Source organism: Chiloscyllium plagiosum, chromosome 8 (genome assembly GCF_004010195.1).
Source record: "Chiloscyllium plagiosum isolate BGI_BamShark_2017 chromosome 8, ASM401019v2, whole genome shotgun sequence".
Classification (NCBI taxonomy): Eukaryota; Metazoa; Chordata; class Chondrichthyes; order Orectolobiformes; family Hemiscylliidae; genus Chiloscyllium; species Chiloscyllium plagiosum.
Genome location: NC_057717.1, coordinates 85,453,607 through 85,476,075, shown reverse-complemented (window position 1 = coordinate 85,476,075; position 22,469 = coordinate 85,453,607). Strand labels below are relative to the sequence as shown.

General features: G+C 41.7%; 1 protein-coding gene across 1 annotated transcript in view; it reads left to right on the top strand.

Annotated features, from left to right (window-relative positions):
- atp13a1 (ATPase 13A1) overlaps window positions 1-22,469 on the top strand; it is a 92,028-nt gene that overhangs the window by 29,799 nt on the left and 39,760 nt on the right. Inside the window, exons 10-11 of the mRNA XM_043694664.1 lie at window positions 4,843-4,969; window positions 10,023-10,160. Of these exons, the coding sequence (XP_043550599.1) occupies window positions 4,843-4,969; window positions 10,023-10,160 (265 nt within the window). The remainder of the gene's footprint in view (window positions 1-4,842; window positions 4,970-10,022; window positions 10,161-22,469) is intronic.

Here is a 22,469-nt window from a genome sequence, read left to right as displayed (position 1 = left end):
CCCCTGTTAATGAAAGCCAAAACACCATATGCTTTCTTAACAACCCTGTCCACTTGGGTGGCCATTTTAAAGGATCTATGTACCTGCACACCAAGATTCCCTCGTTCCTCCACACTGTCAAGAATCCTATCCTTAATCCTGTACTCAGCTTTCAAATTTGACCTTCCAAAATGCATCACCTCGCAAGTTTTCCAGGTTGAACTCCATCTGCCACCTCTCAGCCCATCTCTGCATCCTGTCAATATTCCGCTGCAGCCGACAACAGCCCTCTGTACTGTCAACGACACCTCCAACTTTTGTGTCGTCTGCAAACTTACTGACCCATCCTTCGATCCCCTCATCCGAGTCATTAATAAAAATTACAAATAGTAGAGGCCCAAGGACAGATAACTGTGGAACACCACTCACCACAGACTTTCAGGCAGAATATTTTCCTTCTTCTATCACTCACTGTCTTCTGTTGGCCAGCCAATTCTGTATCCAGACAGCTAAGTTCCCCTGTATCCCATTCCTCCTGACCTTCTGAATGAGCCTACCATGGGGAACCTTATCAAATGCCTTGCTGAAGTCCATAAACACACCACATCCACAGCTCGACCCTCATCAACTTTTCTAGTCACATCCTCAAAGAACTTGATAAGGTTTGTGAGGCATGACCTGCCCCTCACAAAGCCGTGTTGACTGCATTTAATCAAGCCATGCTCTTCCAGATGGTCATAAATCCTATTCCTCAGAATTCTTTCTAACACCTTGCAGACAACAGACGTGAGACTTAATTGCTGGGGATTTTCCTATTTCCTTTCTTGAAGAGAGGAATTACATTTGCCTGTCTCCAGTCCTCCGTACGACTCCAGTGGAGAGCGAGGATGCAAAGATCTTTGCAAGTGGCGAAGCAGTTGCATTTCTCGTTTCCCAAAGCAGCCGAAGACAAATCTGGTCCGGGCCTGGCGACTTGTCAATCTTCATGTTTGACAAAATTTTCAGCACATCCATGCACACCTGCTCTTCAAAGGTTTCATTCACTACAAAGTTTGTTTGTTCTTAAAGACAGAAGCAAAAAACTCATTTAGGGCTTCCCCTACCACCTCAGACTCCACACACATATTCCCTATGCTATCCCTGATCGGCCCTACTCTTTCTTTGACCATTCTCTTATTCCTCACATAAGTGTAAAATGCCTTTGTGTTCTCCCTAATCCGTTCTGCCAAGCCTTTCTCGTGCCCCCTCCTGGCTCTCCTCGACTGGAGAAGTGTGTGGAGTATTGGCAGATGGCGTTTAATCTGGACAAATGTGAAGTGATGCATTTTGGAAGATCTAATGCAGAGGGCAAGTATACAGTAAGTAACAGAACCCTTAGTAGCATCAACATACAGAGAATCCAGGTGTACAGGTTCACAGTTCACTGAAATTGGCAACACAAGTGGATAAGGTGGTCAAGAAGGCATATCACCATTTGCCTTCATTGGTTGGGGCATAGAGTATATAAATTGGCAAGTCATGTTGAACATTAGTTAACCCATATTTGGAATATCGTGTAAAATTCTGGTCACCACACTGCAAGAAGGATGTGGAGGCATTGGAGAGGGTACAGAAACAATTAACCAGGATGTTACCTAATTTGAGGAGACATTGGACAAACATGGTTTGTTTTCACTTAAAAGTCAGAAAATGAAAGGTGGCCTGATAGTTTCATAAAATTCTATGAGAGGCAAGATAGAATGGATATTTGGAGTCTTGCCCCAGGTCGAAATGTCAATTACAAGGGGGCATAAGTTTAAGGTAAAAAGGGGTAAGTTTAAAGGAGATAAGGGAGGCAAGTATTTTTCCCCACAGAGTGGTAAGTGCCTGGAATGTGCTGCCAGAGGAGGTGATGGAGGTGGATACAATAGCTGTGTTTCAGAGGCATCTTGGTCAGGCAGCATCCGAGGAGCAGGAGAATTGACGTTTTGGGCATAAGCCCTTCAGGAAATGTCGATTCTCTTGATCCTCAGATGCTGCCTGACCTGTTGTGCTTTTGCAGCACTGCGCTCTTGACTCTGATCTCCAGCATCTGCGTTCTCACTTGCTCCTTAAGAGGCATCTTGATAGATACATGAATAGATAGGGAATAGAGGGTGTGGACCACTGAGAGGCAAAAAAGGTTTTTGGTTTAGAAAGGCATAATATGTTGGTGCAGTCTTGATATGCCGGAAGGTTTGTTGCTGTGCTGTGCTGTTCCTAGTTCTTTGTAAATTTGTGAAAGATGAATGCTTACAGATTATATAGGAAGTGAGTTCGGTACACTGAAATATTCAGCCTACTGTCAACTAACACCTACAGTGTTTGGCAGTATTATCTAGGTCTAGAAATAATAGTTTGAGTTGCACCCAAGAGACATGTACATCATTTTTGTTGACACTCCGGTGCTCCTAAGGGTATCCCAGATGTCTGGTGGGACTTCAAACCTGGCCTGCCCTGCTTGCTCAGCTGAAAATAAAAGAACAAGCTGCTGCCAGAAGAATAGCAAGGGATTTGCTGTTCTTCCTCCTCAAAAAAGACCACTAAAACGAGATTTTGTGGAATATCTTTGTCTCACGTATAGTTTCTAAGAATTTGTGTGTAAACTGGCTGACACCTATTGAAAATAATTAATTGAATGTTGAGCACTTTGAGATCTTAGATATTTGATAAGGCATTTTAGTTTTTGATATTTCAAGCTTCCTGCTTATTTTATCCTGAATTCTCAATGGTAGTGCAAGCAGTCAGCAACCTTTCTCCAATAAAATCTCTCATTTGTATCCATTCCCTGTCACAGTTTTGGTTATGAATTCATTGTGTCCATTTATATTAGGAATCACCAGTGTAAGCCTGTGGTTGTGATTATATTCTCTTCTCCAGTTGAGATCTGTAGTGCCTGAAGGAGGAGATGCAAAAGTTTATTGCAGTGTGACAATTTATATCCAATAATAACAGTAAAATACTTTGGATGCTGGAAATTTTAAATAAAAACAAGATCTGGTAGTATCTGTGGAGAGGGAAGGAGTTTATGTTGCACGTCTGATAGACCTCTGTTTCAGAACATTTTAAAATTTATGGTGCAAACTGCCTAAGTAACATAAGTGTAGAAATTTCCAATCTCAAAGGATTTGAATTATGTCATCATATGTTAGTCTAATTATCGAATTTCCTCTAAGCTTGATGTATTGGAAAACTTAGTTTTGAATCCTTCTGAATGACTACTGAACCTTGCAAATGGCTAGTTGTTATTTTATTATTAATGAGTATGTTACTGAGGTTGATTTTATTTGTCTATCTTTTGTGCAGTTTTTCTGTATATGCATAAGAAATGTACATCTGCTGAAATACCATCTATATCCCATTTCTTAAATCAAAACTAGTTGCTCAGCCAGATTTAGAAGGAGCAGGGAGTCCTACCCAATATCTTTCCCTCAATGAACACCGTCAAAGCAGTATACAAAATGCTGCTTCATCTCATTGTTTGGTGGCCTTGCTTACGCTGTGTAACATGAGTTCTTGTCCCTATAGAGTGACTGTGCTTCAAGTAATTCATTGTTAGTGAAGCAATTAAAAAAAACTGCCAACATATAGTGCAGCAGTGCCATGCAACAATAAGTTGTTAGTTCACAAGATGTCAGGCCATATATAGTTTTTGTGAAACAGTTTTCTACATTTAGCGTTTTCAACTGCAGTCCCTCTTTTGCTGTTTGAACAGGCTGCTGCTAACTTTTTCATAGAATCCTTACAGTGCAAAAAGGGGCCATTTGACCCATCTAGTCCACACTGACCCTGCATAAAGCATTCCACCCAGACCCACCCTATCCCTGTAACCTACATCTCCTATGGCTAGTCCACCTAGCCTGCGCATACCCAGACATTACGGGGCATTTTAGCATGGTCAGTCCACCAAACTGGCACATCTTTGGACAGTCGGAAGAAACCAGAACACTCGACAGAAACCCACTTGGGCATGGGGACAGCATGTAAACTCCACATACAGCCAAGGCTGAAATTGAATCCAGGTCCCTGGCACTGAAAGGCAGCAGTGCTAATCATCTTGATGAAGGGCTTATGCCCAAAACATCGATTCTTCTGCTCCTCTGATGCTGCCTGACCTTGCTGTGCTTTTCTAACACCACACTCTTGACTCTAATCATTGACCTGCTTTACTGCCCTTGACTATACTTCAGCTCCACACTCTTGATTAATGAGTATCCAGTACAGAGAAGAGCAAACAGGTTAAAGGGCCTTCTCCTAGGCCTGCTGTGAGGCTTGACAAAGTGGCCTTGAATGTGTCCAGGCAGTAGGCTGTGGAAAGGGTCGTTGTGCCTGCTTGTCTGTCCCTCTTTTGCATTTATGTCCCTGCTCAGGTACCCATTGAGATGAATCATACAGTGTCTGCTGGCAAGTCTTTAAGGACAGCTGAGCACTTTTTCTGCTTTATTTTTCTTTCTTTCAAATGACTTGTCACCTGCTTCCTTCCCTAAATCCAGCCCCCACCTCACTTTTCCTCAATCTTGATCTCTGGTGTGCTGTATGTGCCTGATCTGTGACCCCTTTCCCCTCGCTCTTCCTCCACTTTGCCCAACTTGTGCTTTTGCTGTCGTCCACAGCTATAATCTTTGCCTGTCTGTGTGACTGTTTGATTTTTATCTCATGTATATCCTCTCCCCCTCTGTGTGAAGTTATATAAATACAAATATGTGTATTATAGATTGCCCAAATGTTGATCATCCGTGGAATGAACCAAGAAATAGGTTCTTAGTGCAGAAAACTGGAAGAGCGTGCAAGGAAAACACAAATCTTGCTTTTGTTAATAATTGAATTTTGCTTTAAAACTTCCAGGGCAAATTGCTGCGAACAATCCTGTTTGGAGTCAAACGGGTTACAGCCAACAATCTGGAGACATTCATTTTCATCCTTTTCCTTCTCATCTTTGCTATTGCAGCAGCTGTATATGTCTGGGTTGAAGGTAAGCTCCAAATACTTATTTTTACTTTGCATTGCAGATTCAGGAAGGCTGTTGAAGCATGAATCCAGAGCTAGTCACTATTTACCATTACCATTCTTAGTGGAAGTCAAATACTTCCCTACCTTGTGAAAGGGGAGGATGTTATAGATTAGATTGATTAGATTAGATTCCCTACAGTGTGGAGACAGGCCCTCCGGCCCAACCAGTCCACACCGATTTTCCGAAGAGTAACCCACCCAGACCCATTTCCTTCTGACTAATGCACCTAACACTATGGGCAATTTAACATGGCCAGTTCACCTGACCCGTACATCTTTGGACTGTGGGAGGAAACGGGAGCACCTGAAGGAAACCCACTCAGACACTAGGAGAATGTGCAGACTCCACACACTTGCCCAAGGCTGGAATCAAACCTGGGACCCTGGCGCTGTGAGGCAGCAGTGCTAACCACTGTGCCATTGTGCTGCCATAAATGCACAAGGGAGGGAAAGAAGTAAAAATTGTACCTGACTAAGGAATTGCCTTCACTACAAGAGGAGGTTTGGTGGTCGTCAAGGAGGAGACCAATTTCCTGTGCTTTGAACTATATATTTGTTTTTAGAATCATGAGTTTTCACAGCATGGGAAAACTTTTGTCCATCATGTCCACGCAAGCCAACAAGCATCGATTTATTCTAATTGCATTTTCCAGCACTTAGCCCATAGACTTATATGTGATGGGGTTTCAGATGCTCAGCTAAATTCTTTAGGATCTTCAATATTCCTGTCTCAACCACCTCTTTTAGGCAGTGAGTTCAAGATAAACACCGCCCTCTGTGTGGGGAAAAACAATTTCCTCAACTTTCCCCAAAACAATGAATCCAAGAATTGTACCATACAGAAGAGGCCCTTTGGCCTATTGAGTCTGCGCTGACAAAAAAAAAAGTCTAAATCTACACTACTCCCACTTTCTAGTTCTTGGCCCATAAACATTCTGCTCTTTACCTTCAAACTCTTCACCTTTGGTGATTGACAGCTGTCTGAAGAAGAAATGTTTCTCCCTATCAACTCTTAGCGACTGGTGCCAGTATGCAGCCCTTTGACCAATCGGTCTATTTTGTCCCATTGACTCAGGCAATTTTTGTGTTGTGTGAATTTCCAGATGATATCTCCTGTGTTCATGTCTAGATCATTAATATAACTGCACGCAGTAAGGGACCTAGCACTGAACTCTGTGGTCTGCTACTCAACTCCGGCTCCATTCACATTAATACAATTGTACTGTCACCCTCTGCTTCCTGCCATGAAGCCAACATTTGCCAAATTGTTGTGGATTCCATTGGTTCTTAGATCCGTAACCAGACTGTCTTATGAGACCTTGTTGCAAGCCCTAATAAAATAAATGTACACTGCACTACCCTCAACTACACACATTGTTAACGCTTGATAAATGCAATCAAAATTATGATCTCCAACCCTCCGACAAAGCCATGCCAGCTACCTTTTTTTAATCCTTGCCTCTCTGTAGAGTTTAATTGTCTATCAGAAGTTTTTTAGTTTCCCTATCACTAATATTAGATTCATCGGTCTGTAGTTTCCTGGTTTATCCCTAACACCCTTCTTGATTAACAGTACCACATTAGTTTTCCTCTTGTCCTCAGCACTCCTATTGTAGCCACAGATTTGTAAATTAATGTTAGTGAGTTTTGAGAAGATGTTTTGCTCAGGTTGAGGTTCTGGATGTAAGTTTGCTCACTGAGCTGGACGGTTCATTTTCAAACGTTTCGTCACTATACTAGGTAACATCATCAGTGAGTCTCCAGTGAAGCACTGATGGTCTGGCCCACTTTTTATTTATGTGTTTCAGTTTCCTTGGATTGGTGATGTCATTTCCTGCTCTTTTTCTCAGGGGTGGTAATTGGGATCCTAGTCCATGTGTTTATTGATAGAGTTCCAGTTTGGAGTGCCATGCTTCTCGAGATTCTCGTGAGTCTGGACAGTTTGGCTTGTCCTAGGATGGATGTCCCAGTCGAAATGGTGTCCTTCCTCATCTGTATGTAAAGATACTAGTGAGAATGGGTCATGTCTTTTTGTGGCTAGTTGATGTTCATGTAATTGCAATGACAATTAGTTTTGCTTCTTGTCTGTATGAGGTCTTTAAAATTCATTAGCTGCTGTTTTAGTGTGTCTGCTTGTTTGGGTGGCTGAAAAAAAATGCCTCCAGAAACTCGAGCCACTCTCTCCTATATCAAAGACATCTCAGAACTGACTGCCAGACTACTCAGACCTCTTGACATCATGGTAGCCCACAAACCCACCAACGCACTAAAACAGCAGCTAATGAACTTGAAAGACCCTATACAGACGACAAACAAAATTAATGCCACTTACAAATTACCTTGCAAGAACTGTGACAAACACTACATTGGACAAACAGGCAGAAAACTAGCCACAAAAAGACATGACCCACTCTCGCTAGTATCTTCGCATAAAGATGAGGAAGGACTCCACTTTGACTGGGACAACACATCCATCCTAGGACAAGCCAAACTGAGACATTCGTGAGGATCTTCGGAAGTATGGCACTCCAACTGGAACTCTATCAACAAACACATTGATTTAGATCCCATTTATCATCCTGTGAGAAAAAGAGCAGGAAATGACATCAACTTGAAACTTTATTTCTGATCCATCTTTGTCCTTATCCATATTTACCTTAAATCTGACTGCATTATGGTCACAGTCACCGAAATGTTCCCCACTGTCACATCTACCACATGCTTGACTTTGTTCCCTAAAAGTAGGACTTGCTATGTGTTGGCTTAAAAAAACTCTCCTGGACATATCTTAAGACATTTGCATTTCATCCTTTCAGTTCCAGTTAATTTTGGGGAATTACTGCTATGACTGTTTTTATTTTTATACATCTGAGATTTTCATTCATATCTATCTGTCTGTCCCTGACTGTGTTTATAATATCATGCCCCCATTTGTTAATCAGCTACCTCAATTCATCTGTCTTATTTGCAAGACTCCTAGAATTTAAAATAAATGCCTTGCAGCCTTGCCATGCTTCCTTCTGCTTTAACTTGACTGTGTCTTCCAGTGGTGGATTTTACCTATATTTGTTTGCACATTACCCCCTATTGTACGTGCACTCAGTATCTCCTCCCCCTGCCAAATTAATTTAAACTCCCACTAACAAACCACTCCCCCCTCACTCGCTAATTTGCTGGTCTTATTCTGGTTCAGGTTAAACTGGCTTAGTAGAGTACTGAAGCAGTACACCCTAATGGGATATGGTCAATGTTTAGCACCCACTGAGGGGGAACTCGCAGAATGAATTGCAGAGCTGTACCTATTCGTGAAGCCGTTAGGAGAACAGGGGATTGGCAAACGCATAGGAAGTGAGAGGGCTGCTAATTCTGAAATGGTAAAATAATCCACATTGTATCATGGAAGGAAAAGGGCCACAGGTCTCTAAATTGGCATAAATCTCCATGGTTTGATTTGAGTGTAATGACAGCATGTACTTGTCACATGAGAAAGGTGTAAGAATATATCTTACTGATGACCCTCTTGAGGGAAAAGAAACTTGGAAAATATTTATAAATTTTAATTTATAAAATAATAATTTAAAATCATTGTGCCAAAACACCAGTTTATATCCAATGCCTGGTCTGGCAGTTGGACTTCTGCAGGAATAGCTAATTTGCATATAAATCTCACTTTTCCTGTTTTGCCTGTAGTCAATAAGTACAGAAATTATTTGAGACATTTGCTTTCATTGTGAATGTGTTCAAGTTAACAGTTTTATCTGAAGTATTTTAGGGAACATCAAATCTTTATAAACATTTTACATGGAGATCACCTTTCTTTTCTTTTGCTGATGAGTTCCTTTATTCAGAGTAAGGAACCACAGTGGCAAAAGTTGCTTTTCAATCACCAGTCAGTACCTTGCTGGCTGAGTGGTGTGCTCATAATGGCCAGCCAGGGTCAGCTGGCTGAATGTCCACTGTTTATCTTGAGCTGGAACCCTGCAGGGCTTGGGCTAGATACAGCAGGACTCATATGGACTCAACACCTCTTCATTGACCAATACAAATGTGATAATCTGAATGTCACTTTCTGCCTTGTACATTTTCTGTGATTTCTTTGAAATTGTTTTTGTAATGGTCACTGCAGGGTTAATTGACTAAATGGTGTGTTCGAAATAGCTAGTGCTTTTTCTTAGCAAACATTGTGATATACACAGTATTTTTATCACCACCACCCCCAACTCTCTGCAATCTGCGAGACTTAAACCCTTAGCGTGAGACATGCTACCTATATATCTGAATTAAAATGTGATATGTCTGTTAGTTCTGTGTTTTAATCCATGCACTGTACAGTCTCCTACACATGCTGTGATGCCGTTCGTTCTCGTGTTATTTATTGAGTAGCCTCCTTTCATTCTGTGTCCTGTCACTGATGGTTGTGTTGTTATTCCAGTCTGAGAAGTAGAAACTGGCAAAGGAGATGATGCATCCTAGATTTTTGTAACTATAGGGTGAACTGTTTGTAATTCAGGAAACAAAAAAGTAGATTTAGTTGCAAGGAAAATCTAGAGTTTTGTGTTAGTTGAGGGATGGTTTAACACATCATGATTGTTTAATTGGCAGCTTTAGAACAATTGGACCAAACAGTAGGACCTCAAAAATACAAGCATCTTGTAAATGGGGATCTTTTTAGATATGAAACATCCATCACACGACAGATGCTATCTCTGTTTAATAATAATTAGATCATGCTGTACATTCTGATATTTTCTCCAGTGAAAACGATTTATAATATCCAATGTTGCTTTATTTTCTATAGTAAAAAGCTCTAATGAATGAGCTGCATGGTAATTAATGCTTCCTCCTTGTTAGAAGTATGCACTTTAAAGCTAATGCTCAATCTTTCTGGATCTCAAGCTGGCGATTGTAGATGTCACTAAAATCTCCTGATTGGCATAAGTGAGAAGCACTTTAGTTGTTTCAAAGAATTCTACTCACCATGTACGTATCTGGACCTTTTGTGTTCTTGCTTGCAGGTACAAAGGACCCGAACAGAAACCGTTACAAGTTATTTTTGGAGTGCACACTAATCTTAACGTCTGTTGTCCCTCCCGAGCTACCAATTGAATTGTCCCTGGCAGTCAACACTTCTCTTATTGCCTTGGCTAAACTCCGTAAGTACTGTGTGGAGCTGAAAGCTGTAAAAGTTCATAGTCTAGGTATGCATGTGCTTTTAGGGGCTGTTTTACATTCTGCAAGCATACAGAAACCATTGTTGGCTAAAGTATAATTGTAGCAGCCAAGTAAACTAAAATGTTTGAATTGGTAATGGCTGCTTTTATATTCAAACGGAATCTAGAAACAAGGGTAGACCATTCTGGAGTATAACTTGAACACACGATGCAGAGGCGAAAGTGCCACCAATTGGTCAGTGTTTGAAAGCTGGTCTCAAAGACCCTATATTGAGTGATAACTGGGGAAAACTAGTCAGGAGATCCCTCTGCTTTATTCCTTCCCTTCTGATCAGCTAAGTTAGCCAATCTCACCAGCCTCCGGGATGTTGCAGTTGGTGAATGTAGATTTAAATCAATGGGTAGAAAGTTGTCCAAAGGCATCCGCCCTTTCCAACTCTCTTGCTCGTCAACAAACTCTGATGGGAGGCTGTAGTCTCAATGCTGGGTTTTAACAGAATATCACCATACCTCTCTGGCAACTCACCATTCACCATGTCCTTCTCAGTGAATACTGATGCAACGTATTTGTTAAGTCTTCATCCACAACTTACTGTTTTGACCACACAGAGTATTGTCTCTGTCTCCCAGCAAAACTAGAATCAGTGGATGTCAGGGGGCAAACTTCGCTGGTTAGTCATACCTGACACAAAGGAAGATGGTTGTGGTTGTTGGAAGTTACTTATTTCAGCTCCAGGACAGCTCGCAGGAGTTCCTCAGGGTAGTGTCTTAGGCCCAACCATCTTCAGCTGCTTCATCAATGACCTTCCCTCCACCATAAGTTCAGAATGTTCACCGATGATTGTGCAATGTTCAGCACCATTCATGGCTCTTCTGATACTGAAGCAGTCCATATTCCAATGCAACAAAATCTGGACAATATCCAGGCTTAGGTTGATAAATGGCAAGTAACATTCACACCATATAAATGCAAGGCTATGACCATCACCAATAAGAGGCAAATTAATGACTGCCCCTTGACATTCAGTGGTGTTACCATCACTGAATCCCCCACTATCAATATCTTTGGGTTTATCATTAATCAGAGACTCAACTGTACTTGCCACATAAACACTGGCTACAAGAGCAGGTCAGAGGCTAGGAATATTACGGTGAGCAACTCACCTCCTGATTCCCCAAAGCATGTCCACCACCTACAATGCATAAGTCAGAGGTGTGATGGAATTGTCCCCACTCACCTGGATACATGCAGCTCTAACAACACTCAAGAAGCTTGACACCATTTTGGACAAAGCAGCCCGCTTGGTTGGCATGACATCCACAAGCCTCCACCATCGCTCAGCAGCAGTAGTGTGTACCATCGACAAGATGCACTGCAAAAATTCACCAAAGATCCTCAGACAACACCTTCCAAATCCACGACTGCTTCCATCTAGAAGAACAAGAGCAGCAGATACAGGGAATACCACCACCAAGTTCCCTCTCCAAGCCACTCACCATCCTGACTTTGACATATATAGCCATTCCTTTACTGTCACTGGACCAAAATTCTGGAATTACCTCCCTAAGGCCATTGAGGGTCAACCCACAGCAGGTGGACTGCAGCAGTTCAAGGAGGCAACTCACCACTATCACCACCTCCAAGGGCAACTGGAACGGGCAATAAATGCTGGCCCAGCCAGGAATGTCCACATCCCATAAATGAATAAAAAAAAATTAGATGCCTTTTAAAAAAGATGTCTAGACACCAGAGCGAGTGCAAAGGAGAGTTCTTAAGGTAAGAGAGAGCTAAGAGGTTCCCATTATGAAGGCAGGTAAGAGAAACTGTTTTTTTTCATTATAGCAAAGAAGGTGAGGAAATGACTTGCTCAAAATCATGAGGGGTTTTGATATTAAATTAGAGGTATACTGACTCTTTGGTGAATTACTAATCAGAGGGAAGAGAGGTTAGCAGAATTTTACTTTGACCAGAATGGTGGATGAAGCAGAATCTATTGCCGCTTTTATGAGAGAGAGGATGATTTAAATGCTCAGGAGAATGGAACTAAATGGCAAGGTCCTTCAAAGAGCTAGAATAGGCATGATAAGCTAACTGCATCCTTCTGTGCTATAAAATTCCATGACAATAATGACTGAGCATCAAATCTGTTTGCCTCATGAAAACATTATTAAAAACTGAACCATGTCAAGTGAGTTTTCCTTATTTGACCGATTAACATCGCATAGGTAATGGCTGAGCGTAGTGTTCCTCGTGACTTGTACCAAACAAAACCTAAAAGGCAATGGTAATATGGTAAGTGGTAGAGAATTTTATTTAGCATGTCTTGTGGTTATCATATTATCTTTCTTGGTAATCGTGCTGATATGAATTTATATCCTAATAAAGAAAGAGGTTGGCAATGCAAATCTCTCTGGGATGTTCAGAGCAAGGCCAAGTTAGAAATATGGCTTGGCAAACCATCTCTGAGTGAAAAATGTAGAAAGTCACTGTGTTCTCTCTTCCTGTGTGATTTATGGGTCAGGAATATTTGTTACATATCTCAACCACTTAATTTACCTGACTCTCCGCAAATGACCATTTGAATTGCTAGGAGAGGCCTAAGGACTGAATTTGCAATCACCGAGATGCTCCATCATTTTCTTTGGGTGTAGGAAGGGAAACTTGTGCAATATAATCAAAATCAGTACAAACCTGCATGCAAAAATGCATTAGGTTAGTACACAAGTGTTTTGGTTCCACACAGCATGGCAGTCTCAATTCTGAGAATATATGGTTTAAACAAAGCAGCAACCGAATAAAGATGCAAGTGGGGAGCAAGTATGTCACCCACACTACAATAGCAAACTGAGGTCACCCAATCACGAGTTGCATTTCCATGAAGTCTTCAATAGATGTTCCAGGGTGCCTCATGAGAAATTTCAGACATTTGATGGAGAGAATGCTTCCCCATGCTTCCTAGTTTTCCCTCAAGAGCCAGTAAAATTCATGCTCTCACCACTGTTGAGGTGAAGGTAAGGAATGGTCTTGAAGGTGGGTTTCAAAAACCAGCTTGAAGGGGAAGAGAGAGACAGCGTCAGGTTGAGACACTGAATTCCAAAGCTTGGCAGGTGAAGGCAAGGCCACCATGATAACGGGAGGTTAATTTGGATATGAGACCAGAACCTGAAAAACCAAGTGAGAGGAAGAAATATTTTAGACTTTTGTCAAAAATAATGATGCTGCTTTAGCTTCTTTACATGTGATTACAAATGCCTAGTATAAAAGGCACATTAAGGGGGCACGGTGGTTAGCACTGCTACCTCACAGCTCCAGGGACCCGGGTTTGATTCCACCCTCTGGTGACTGTCTGTGTGGAGTTTACACATTCTCCCTGTGTCTGCATGGGTTTCCTCCGGGTGCTGCAGTTTCCTCCCACAGTCCAAAGATATGCAGGTTGGGTGGATTGGCCTTGCTAAATTGCCCATAGCATCCAGCGATATGCAGGGTAGGTGAATTAGCCTTGGGGAATGCAGGATTATTGGGGAGGAGGTAGGACTGGGTGGGATGCTTTTCGGAGAGGGGAGGGGTGCAGTGTGGACATGAATGGCCTGTTTCCACAATATAGGGATTCTATGATTCTATGACTACTAGTACGGTAATTGCAGTATTTGGAAGTTTGTCTAAGCTTTGTGTTTTTATTTAATGCAATTTAAAATAAATATAATTTTGCTTTGTGATTGGTAACTTTGCTTTCAGCTGTTGAGCTAAGGCTCACCTCTGCTTCCAAACGTTTTCCAGCTCTGACCACCTTTTGAGTTGTAACTTGTTGTGAACCCAGAGAGAGAGAGATGGGTGGGTGTACAATTGAGAGAGCAGTGTGGTGGGGTAAGATGGTATTTGGGCAGTAGGGAGGCGTCGAGTGAAGTGAAGTGTTTAAACTTCAGAATTTATATTTTTTAAACAATCTAATTTTTCACGGGCTACTTGCATGACAGAAATCAGGCCTGAAAGATCTCTCCTTTGGGTTACATGCATCATTGAGAATGAAGACAAAAATATAAAAAGACCTCGCAGCTGTTGGTTTTTAGTCTGAGCTTTCCAGCAGCAATTGCTTGCTGTCTTAAAGCTCACAACCCCAAAGACTCTTCTTGTGACCTCATGTTGGAGGTCACTAAGTGCTTGCCTGATCTCCCTGAGTGTCTTCTCACCCATCAGTCTAGTGTCAAGTTTTTGTCTGATCAAGCTTCTGTGAAGTGTCTTCAAACGTTTTTGAATTTCTCATGCTTGATTCCAAATAGCTTTGCCCCGATTATTCAACCCTCTCTAGCTTTATAACCCTGTAAGATACCTGCAGTCCTTCAATTCTGGCCTGTGGTGTATCCCCAATTTTAATATATCCATTGTTAACCATATCTTCAGCCACCAAGACTGTAAGCTGTGAACCTCCCCAAACCTCTAACTGTTTGCCTATCTCCCTCTTCCTCTAACATACTCCATTTAACGTACCCCTGTGTTAAGCTTTTGGTCATTGCTTTTTGTCTCAATGTCAAACTTTGCTTGATAAGCTCTGGGAAAATATGTTGAGATGTTTTACGATGTTAAAGGCGCTGTATGAATTCAGCCTGTTAGTGTGCACTCAATGGTACACAGTTTTATTGAATGATGGTGTTGGGATTGTCTCAGGCAATGTTGGGTCTGTCAGGTAATTATGTTGCAAAACTAGTGGCTTAGTGCAGAGTATTTCATTTTTTTTGGTAGGGGTGTTTGATTTGGGGGTTGGTGGGGAAAGGATAGTTTAATACTTGTGCAAATGCCCACAAGCGCCCAAAAAGTAGTTGCTCTGTCAGGTTTCCTTAGTATATCCATCAAGTTAATTATCTGTTCAACAGGATGTCTGATGAGAACCCTGGTCTGAATTATTTGCTATTCTTAGCCAGGCATGCTTCAGTTGATTGTTCTCCATACCTTCAGGGAATGGACATGAGCTGATGTTTGTTACTTTTGATTGTTATCCAGTGACTCTTGCTGTATGATGCATCCTGTGGTTGAATAACATGTATCGTTGTGTGTGATAAATAATGGGCTTTGGGAGTAGGATATTAGCTACTTCCCAGGGATGGCAAACCCTTCTCTGATCAGAAACTTCTTCAGATTTTGGAGGGATGGAGGCATTGAAGGGGATGAGAAAAGGGAGGACTTAGTGCTGATTCACAAGCAGAATCCATTTGGGTCTGGCTTGGTTCACTGGGCTGGTGTATCCTTTCATTGTGACATTGATGAGAGAACTATAGTGCTTGCTCTTTATTTAGTGCTGATATTATTTCTCAAGTGGGAATAAATCTTTGGTTGAAGCTTGACATGGGGTGCTCCCTATCAGATGAACAAGTTCTCTGATGTACAAGCGTGGTGCCTGTGTTTGTTTAAGATTGGCTTCAGATGACTACAGCGTCTGTGAAATGTAATTTATCAGGAAGGGAAGAGTTTCTTGTCTTTCAGTGCATGACAGTTAAATAACTCACCTGCAGTATTTAACTGTTAATTGTGAGTTGTCTTGCAGACAAATAGAACCCACAAGTGAGTCTACACTGCAGAAATATTTGATGTTTCTTTTGATGTGATTTTGTAAAATTGTGATGTTACTGGAAGTAGAATTCTTGTATTTGAACTGGGGTCAGTGTGGGGATTCTTAAAAGACTGAGACAAGTTTTATAACTTTGACTTTGTGAAAAGATTGATACTTTTAAAACATACTTGAATTTTAAAAAAGTAAATGATTCGAAGCCATAATTTTAATGTCCATGCAAAATTCATCACAAGTGGGTTGTGTTGGTGATGGTAGGAAGAGGGCTCTGCCCTCTGACAGAATTTGCTCCCGATACGTGCAGAAATGCTTGATACTTTATGCATGATTTTCATACAAATAGGAACCTATAACTTTAATGAATTTCAAAGGATCTTTCGTACACAGCCATGTAATTAAGTACTGAATAAGGCTAGAGGCAATAGAGTCTGGGAAGAAATGGCAGAATGGATTGTGCATATCTGTCTTTGAGAATAAAAGATAGTTGTTAGTGTTGTCAGATGTTGGGAAGTGGTGTTCCATAAGGATCAGTTCTGGGAATTTTTGTTCCCAATTTATATTGTTGATTTGGACTTTAGAATCCAAACATCATTTCTAACTTTGTGGATGACACCACAAAGGGTGGGGTACAGCCAACACTGAGAAGGATGTGAAAAAAAATTGTAGGAAGATATTGATTAAACTTGCAGAATAGACAAATTATTGGCAAATAAAGCTCAATGAATGAAAGAATACAGAGATCGCAGATTACTTAGAAATTGCAAATCTAGATGAGAGAGAGGAATAAATGCACAATGAACTAAAGGTTTCACCACAAGTCAGCAAGGCTGTAGAAAAGGCAAACCAACAACAAGATTTTGGTTTTGGAAAGGTAGAATTGAAAAATAGGGAATTAATATTGAATCTGCTTCAAGTCATCTTTAGATTATACTTGAACTGTGTGTATTTTGGACACCGTTTTATAGAAAGGATGTAGAGGTAATAGAGAAATGAATGACAAAGATGATACCAGAAATGAGTGGGTGACTATATCAGGCGATGATTGATAATCTGAGTGTCTTAATGGGAGCAGAAATGGTGAAAGCTAACCTAATAGAGCCCTTTAAAATTATGAAGAAATTTAAGAGTCCTCCAGCATGGAGACAGGCTCTCTGGCTCAAACTGGTTCACGTCAACCAGATTTTTCATCCACTCTAACCCCATTTCCCTGCACTTGGCCCATATCCTTCTAAACCTTTCCTGTCCATGTATTTGTGCAAATGCCTTTTAAATGTTGTTAATGTTGGAATGAGCTACCACTTTCGCTGGTAGCTCATTCCACCTGTGAACCACCCTCTGTTTTAAAAAAAAAGTTGCCCTTCAGGTTTCCTTTTATTCTTTCCCCTCTAACCTTAAACTGATGCCCTCCAGTCCTCAATTCCCCAATCCTGGGAAAAATACTGAATGCATTCATCCTATCCATACCCCTCATGATCTTAGACACTTCTTTAAAATAGTCCTCCTATGCTCTAAATAAAAAAAGTTCTAGCTTGTCCAGCCTCTCCATACAAGTCGACCATTGAGTCCTGGCAACATCCTTGTGAATTTCTTCTGCACTTTTTCTAGTTTGGTAACATCCTTCCTTTAGTAACGTGACTAAAACTGAGCACAATACTCCAAATGTGGTCTCGCCACATGTCCTGTACAACTGTAACAAAACTTCCAAACTTCAATACTTAGTGCCCTGACTGACGAAGGCCAGTGTGCCAAAAGCTGCCTTCGTTGCCCTGTCTACCTGTGACTCTACTTTCAGAGAACTGTGAACCTGAACTCCAAGATCCCTCTGATCCACAACACTCCTTGAGGCCCTACCATTCACCTTGAAACTCCTACTTTGATTTGACTTTCCAAAATGCAAGACCTCACATTTATCTATATTAAATTCCCTTTACTATTTCTCAGGCCACTTCCCCAGTTGATCAAGGTCGTGGTGCAATTTCTGATAACCTTCCTCACTGTCCACGATGCCGCCTATTTTAGTGTCATCTGCAAACTTACTAATCCTGCCTTGTACGATCACATCCAAATCATTGATATAGATACAAACATTTTAGGTTGATATAGAGCTCAGAACTGCCTCCTGAGGCACTCCACTAGTCTCACACCTCCAGTCCAACAAGCATCCCCCCACTATTACCCTCTGCTTCCTACCAGTTGTGTACCCTATGTGCTAGCTCCCCCTGGAATCAGTGCCATCTAAAGTTCCAGAGCAGCCTACCATTCGGAACCTTATCAAAGGCCTTACTGAAAACCATAGACACCTATGTATACTGCCCTGCCCAAGTCAACTTTCCTGGTCACTCCATCAAAGCACTCTTAACAAATTTGAGAGTCATGATCTCATGCATAAAACTATGCTGACTGCTCCTAATCAAACCCTGTCCTTCCAAATGCATGTATATCTTATCTCCCAGAATCTTCTCAAGTAATTTACCCACCACAGATGTTAACCTTACTGGATTAAAGTTCCCAGGCTTTTCTTTGCAGCCCTTCTTGAATAAGGGCACAACATTTGCTACCTCTAGTCTTCTGAGACCTCACCCATGGCTAATGATGCAAAAATATCAGACAAGGTCCCTGCAATTTCTTCTCTAGCCTCTTGCAATGGTCTTGGATACATCTGCTCAGGACCAGGAGATTTATCCACTTTCATGCATTCTAGTATGTCCAACACCACCTCTACTGTGATATGGACTATCCGCAATATATAACGACTAATTTCCCCAAGTTCCCAAGTCATCTTGTCTTTCTCTATGGTAAACAAAGAGGAGAAATATTCATTGAGGACCTCGCCCATCTCCTGTGGCTCCACACGTACATGTCCACTTTGGTCCTTGAGGGGTCCTATTCTCTCTCTCGAGTTACTCTTTTTCCTTTAATATACTTAAAGAATCTCTTTGGATTCACCCTAATCTTCTCAGTCAAGGCTATCTCGTGCCGCCTTTTTGCTCTCCTGATTTCCATCTTCAGTAAACTCCTGTATCCCAGTATGTCTCCAGGGATTCCCTTGATCCCAGCTGTCTATACCTGAGCCATACTTTCCCCTTTTTTCTTGTCAAAGCCTCAATGTCTCTTGTCATCACGAATTCCCTATTCCTTTCAACCTTGCCCTTCACCCTCACAGGAACATATAGACCTTGACCTCTAGCTATCTCACTTTTAAAGGCTTCCCACTTGCTGGAGGTCCCTTTGTCTGCAAACCAACTACTGCAAGCTCCTGTCTAATTCCATCAAAATTCACCTTGCCCCAGTTTAGAACTTGAACCTGTGGACCAGTTTTGTCCTCTTCCATTATTATTTTAAACTTAATAGAATTATGGGCACTGGTCGCAAAGTGCTTCCCCACTGTCACCTGTCCTGCCCTATTTCCCAAGAGTAGCATGGAATCCCTACAGTGTAGAAACAGGCCATGCTTGAGGAATTTTTTTTTTTTAAAGTGCATTTTTGAATAGAAAACAGTTGACTTCATCCAGAGAATGGCCAAGAAATCAAATATGGAATTTAGGAGAAACTTCTTTACCAAGTGGGCAGGGTGAATGTGTGATCCACTATCACAGGGACTGGTTGATGAAAATACAGTGGGTGCCTTTAAGGGGAAGCTAGACAAGCAGATGAAGGCGAAAGGTGGTGGTGGATTCAGATGAGAAAAGATGTGAAGCAGCTCGAGTAGATCCTAAATGCTGACATGGGCTGGTTGGGCCAAATTTCCTATTTATGTGCAGTTTATCATAGAGTCATATAGCACCGAAGCATACCCTTCAGTCCAATTCCTCTCTTGGCCAAAGAGCAAAGCCTCTTCAGTCAAAAGTGGATGATGTTGTGGGGTAATGACTGTGTGTATCCTTGTTTTTGACTGTCTTCTAATTTTATTTAATGGCTATGCTGGCTTTGGGTGACTGACCATCTATGTTGGGTTACTAATTATCTGCTGATGTTATAAATTAGGTTAAATTCTATTGGTCGTTATAATCTTTTCATTCCCACTTCCCTAATAACAGCTGAACCACTATACATGCTATTGTCCCATTAAGACTGACTAATTCCAGTGTCCTTTTGTTTTGGCCTGATTTCCACTTGTCTCCACACAAACTCCACTTTGCACAAAGCTCTTGCCACTTGTGCCCTGTCATACACAGCATCCTGTACTCACTTCAAGGCTCCCCATCTCCTAATGTGTTGTCTCATTCTATTTTTGCCAACTCCACAACTTTGTCCTTTTATATTCCTGATCTTACATTCTCCCCTCCCTTCTCATTTCAATTGAATGATTTGAAATAAATTAGTTTTGTTGGAAAGAATGTTGATTTGACATGGATGCTTCATGATCTTAGTGAGAGGCAGAAGAGGCTTGAGAGGAGGAATAGTCACCTCCTGTTCCTATGTTCTTTGACCCAAGGACCTAGCTTGTTGAATTCTTGACGTCACCAATTTTCTTTAGCCTCTGTCATAACCCTTCTCTTGCCTCATCAGCCTGACCCACCCTTTTACATTAGCTAATCTATTTGTGACTTCGTGCCCACTCCAGTATTTATCAGTGAAATATTTTGGGGTTTTTATGTAAAAGATGACAGTCAAATTCAATATTTTCTTAATTATATACTACTTTCAGCTTAGCTGTCACTATCAGCATATTTCAAACAGGGTGCAAAAACAAATACTTTAGGTGAGGGGGTATCTACTTTCCTTTCTCCATTTCCTTCCGAATCACCTTCCCAGAAGTGGTGGTCTTCTTGCTTGGTGGGCCCAGCTCCTTTCACCACTGAGGCTCGCTTTTCATGTCCTTCAGTGAAGAAAACGTTCCATTCTTACTTGGTGTGGCCTGCATGTAATTTCAGGAGAAAGTGAGGTCTGCAGATGCTGGAGATCAGAGCTGAAAATGTGTTGCTGGAAAAGCGCAGCAGGTCAGGCAGCATCCAGGGAACAGGAGAATCGACGTTTCGGGCATAAGCCCTTCTTCAGAAGGGCTTATGCCCGAAACGTCGATTCTCCTGTTCCCTGGATGCTGCCTGACCTGCTGCGCTTTTCCAGCAACACATTTTCAGCTGCATGTAATTTCATACCTACAACAATGTGGTTGGCACTCTCCTGCCCTGTGACATAGCCCAACAAGCCATGGATTTGTAGCAAACTGGATGGACTATTCATCATTGACCAAGTCACCTGAAATGACAATGGCAAACACAGCACATCTGACCCTGCAAAGTTCTACTTATTAACATCTTTACCAAAATCTGTATCCACTGACTATTTGAGCAGCAGTCTGATGAAGTGACACTCTGTACCAAGAGACAATGTTCCAGATGCCACCGTTACCATCTGTGTGTCCAATCTCACTGACAGGATGAACCCAAATGGGGTAGCAGCACAGTGGTTTACAGTTGGGAAGGAATTGCCTAAGAGTCCTCAATGTTGACTGCTGACCTCATGAAGACTTGTAGTATTAAGTTAAACTTACACAAGGGAGCTTATTGCTGATTATCACCTACTTTACATGGGCATCCATGAGATGCTGTGGGCCACTGGCAGATTTTTATTCAGTCACAATTTGTAATCTTGTGAGCTGGCATATTCCCCCACTGTGCCATTACCAGGGGATAAACCGTATTCAATGAAGAATGCAGGAAGGAATGTCACGAGGAGGACCACTCTGACCTAAAAATGAGTAGTCAACCTGGTGAAGCTACGATGTCGGACTACTTGCATGCTAAGTAATGAAAGCAACATTTGATTGACCATGCTAAGCAATGCTATGACCAATGAATGAGATCTAAGCTTTGTAGTCCTCTCACATGTGTCACAAATAGTGATAGCTGGTTTTAAAAAAAACTGGGGTGTCATGAATATCCCATCCCAAATGTTCTGGGTGCTCAGTACAGCAGTGACAACTTTGCTGAAATGCCAGTCAATTACCACCTCTAACAAGGCAGAATTCAACCAATACCCCTTGTCACTCAATGAGATTACTATTGCTGAATCCTGCACTATCAACATTCTAGGCGGGTAACAAATATTAGAAATTAAAGTGGACCCACCGTATAAATACCATTGATACAACAGCAGGTTTGAGGTTTTGAATTCTATGGCAAGGAACTCGCCTGCCTCCCTGAAGCCTGACCACTAATCTAGAAGGCACAAGTCTGCAGTGTGATGGAATATTCTACACTCATCCAGATGAGTGACGAAGTTCGACACCATCCTGGACACATGGAGTCTGCCTTGATAGGCAATTCATTCACCAGGTTCTACATTCACTTCCTCCTCCACCGATGCAGAGTGATAAGTGTGTACTAGCTACAAGATGCACTCCAGCAACTTACCCAGACTACTTTAATAGTACCTTCAAAATCAAAAAAAATCAGAAGGGCAAAAGCAGCAAATGTATGGGAGTACTACCACCTACAGGTTTCCCTCTAAGCCTAAGCACTCTGTCACAACTTGGAACAATGTTGCCACTCCCTCAGTGTTGGAAAAAAGTGAGGACAACAGATGCTGGACATCAGAGTCGAGAGTGTGGTGCTGGAAAAGCGCAGCAGGTCAGGCTGCATCCGAGGAGCAGGAGAATTGACATTTTGGGCATAAGCCCTCCATCAGGAAAGATGAAGGGCCTTTGCCTGAAATGTTGATTCTCTTGATCCTCGGATGCTGCCTGACTGGCTGTGCTTTTCCAGCACCACACTCTCGACTTTGTGTT